Source organism: Colobus angolensis, unplaced genomic scaffold (assembly GCF_000951035.1).
Source record: "Colobus angolensis palliatus isolate OR3802 unplaced genomic scaffold, Cang.pa_1.0 Scaffold329, whole genome shotgun sequence".
Lineage (NCBI taxonomy): Eukaryota > Metazoa > Chordata > Mammalia > Primates > Cercopithecidae > Colobus > Colobus angolensis.
In genome coordinates, this window is record NW_012116588.1 from 830,228 (window position 1) to 831,520 (window position 1,293).

The 1,293-nt window shown below is 46.2% G+C and overlaps 1 protein-coding gene across 1 annotated transcript in view; it reads left to right on the top strand.

Annotated features, from left to right (window-relative positions):
• LOC105518773 (leucine-rich repeat-containing protein 37A2-like) overlaps positions 1–1,293 on the top strand; it is a 41,231-nt gene that overhangs the window by 38,465 nt on the left and 1,473 nt on the right. The window contains exon 13 of the mRNA XM_011951894.1: positions 500–549. Coding sequence (XP_011807284.1) covers positions 500–549 — 50 coding nt within the window. The remainder of the gene's footprint in view (positions 1–499; positions 550–1,293) is intronic.

Here is a 1,293-nt window from a genome sequence, read left to right on the forward strand (position 1 = left end):
GGGCAGCATAGTGAGACTTTGTCTTTACTTTAAAAAAAAAAAAAAAAATAGGTGTGGTGGTATACACCTGTAGTCCCAGTCACTCAAGAGGCTGAGGTGTGCGGATCACTGGAGCCCAGGAGGTTGAGGCTGCAGTGAGCTGTGATTGTGACACTGCACTCCAGCCTGAGAAACAGAGGGCGATCCTGTCGCTAAGTAAATATGGGGGGATGTGTGTTGGTTATACGCAAATACCGTACCATTATATGTAAGGGATCGAGCATCCACAGATTCTGGTATGGTGTCGGGGCGGTATCCTAGAACCAGTCCCCCGCAAGATAGCAAGGATGACTGAACTGTGGAAGAATCAAAGCTCTGTTAAACAGCATACAATTCCTGTCTTCAAACAAGTTATCTCCTCAGGCAGATGAGACTTAAAATGAATAAAAGGAATGAATACAGATTTGGAGATGATGGTTGTTGTGATAGATAATCTTAGTTGGGTTTTCTTCCAAAACAGATTTATTCTCACCGAAGGTCATCAAAAGAAGATGAAGAAGGATTTTCAAGGTAAATATTAGTTTGGTGATTTTTTTTTTCTTTTGAGATGGAGTTTCCCTCTTGTTGCCAGGCTGGAGTGCAGTGGCGCGATCTCGGCTCACCGCAACCTCCACTTCCCAGTTTCAAGCGATTCTCCTGCCTCAGCTTCCCGAGTAGCTGGCATTACAGGCATGCGCCATCACTAGTCCCACGACGTTTTAATGAGAATTTTAGAATTAGAGGAGAGCTTAGAACTCTGCCCTCATTTTTCAGTGAGGAAACTGCCCAAGACAGGACAAACACTTAGTTACCCTAATGCTTAGCCTGGCTCCAGTGAAATTAGCTCCCCAGCCAAAAGCTGAGCCAGATGGAACTAACAAGGACACATCTGTTGTCCCCAGCCCTTTGGGGAGGTGGGAGGGACAGGAAGGGGAAAGGTTTTGGTGCCTGTTCCTGCTGATGGTGGGCATCAGGCCAGGGTCTTCTTGGAGGCTCTGGGGAAGGGGTAGGGAAGGCCACCGGGTGTGGGAGTGACGGCACTCGTCTCCTTCAAGGCTGATGGAAGGTAGAATATGTGAGTCCTTCCTCTAAAGTGGCAGGAAACAACTACTTTTTCAATTTTCTTTTTTTTTTTTTTCCTGGATCCTAGAAGTGAGGAAACACTATCTTCTCATCTTACTGGTTTTTGGGCCCCACTCTATTCCTTTTATGCAAACCTCACAGAATTTTAACTAGAAAGGCCAGGCAGGATGGCTCACACCTGTAATCCCAGCA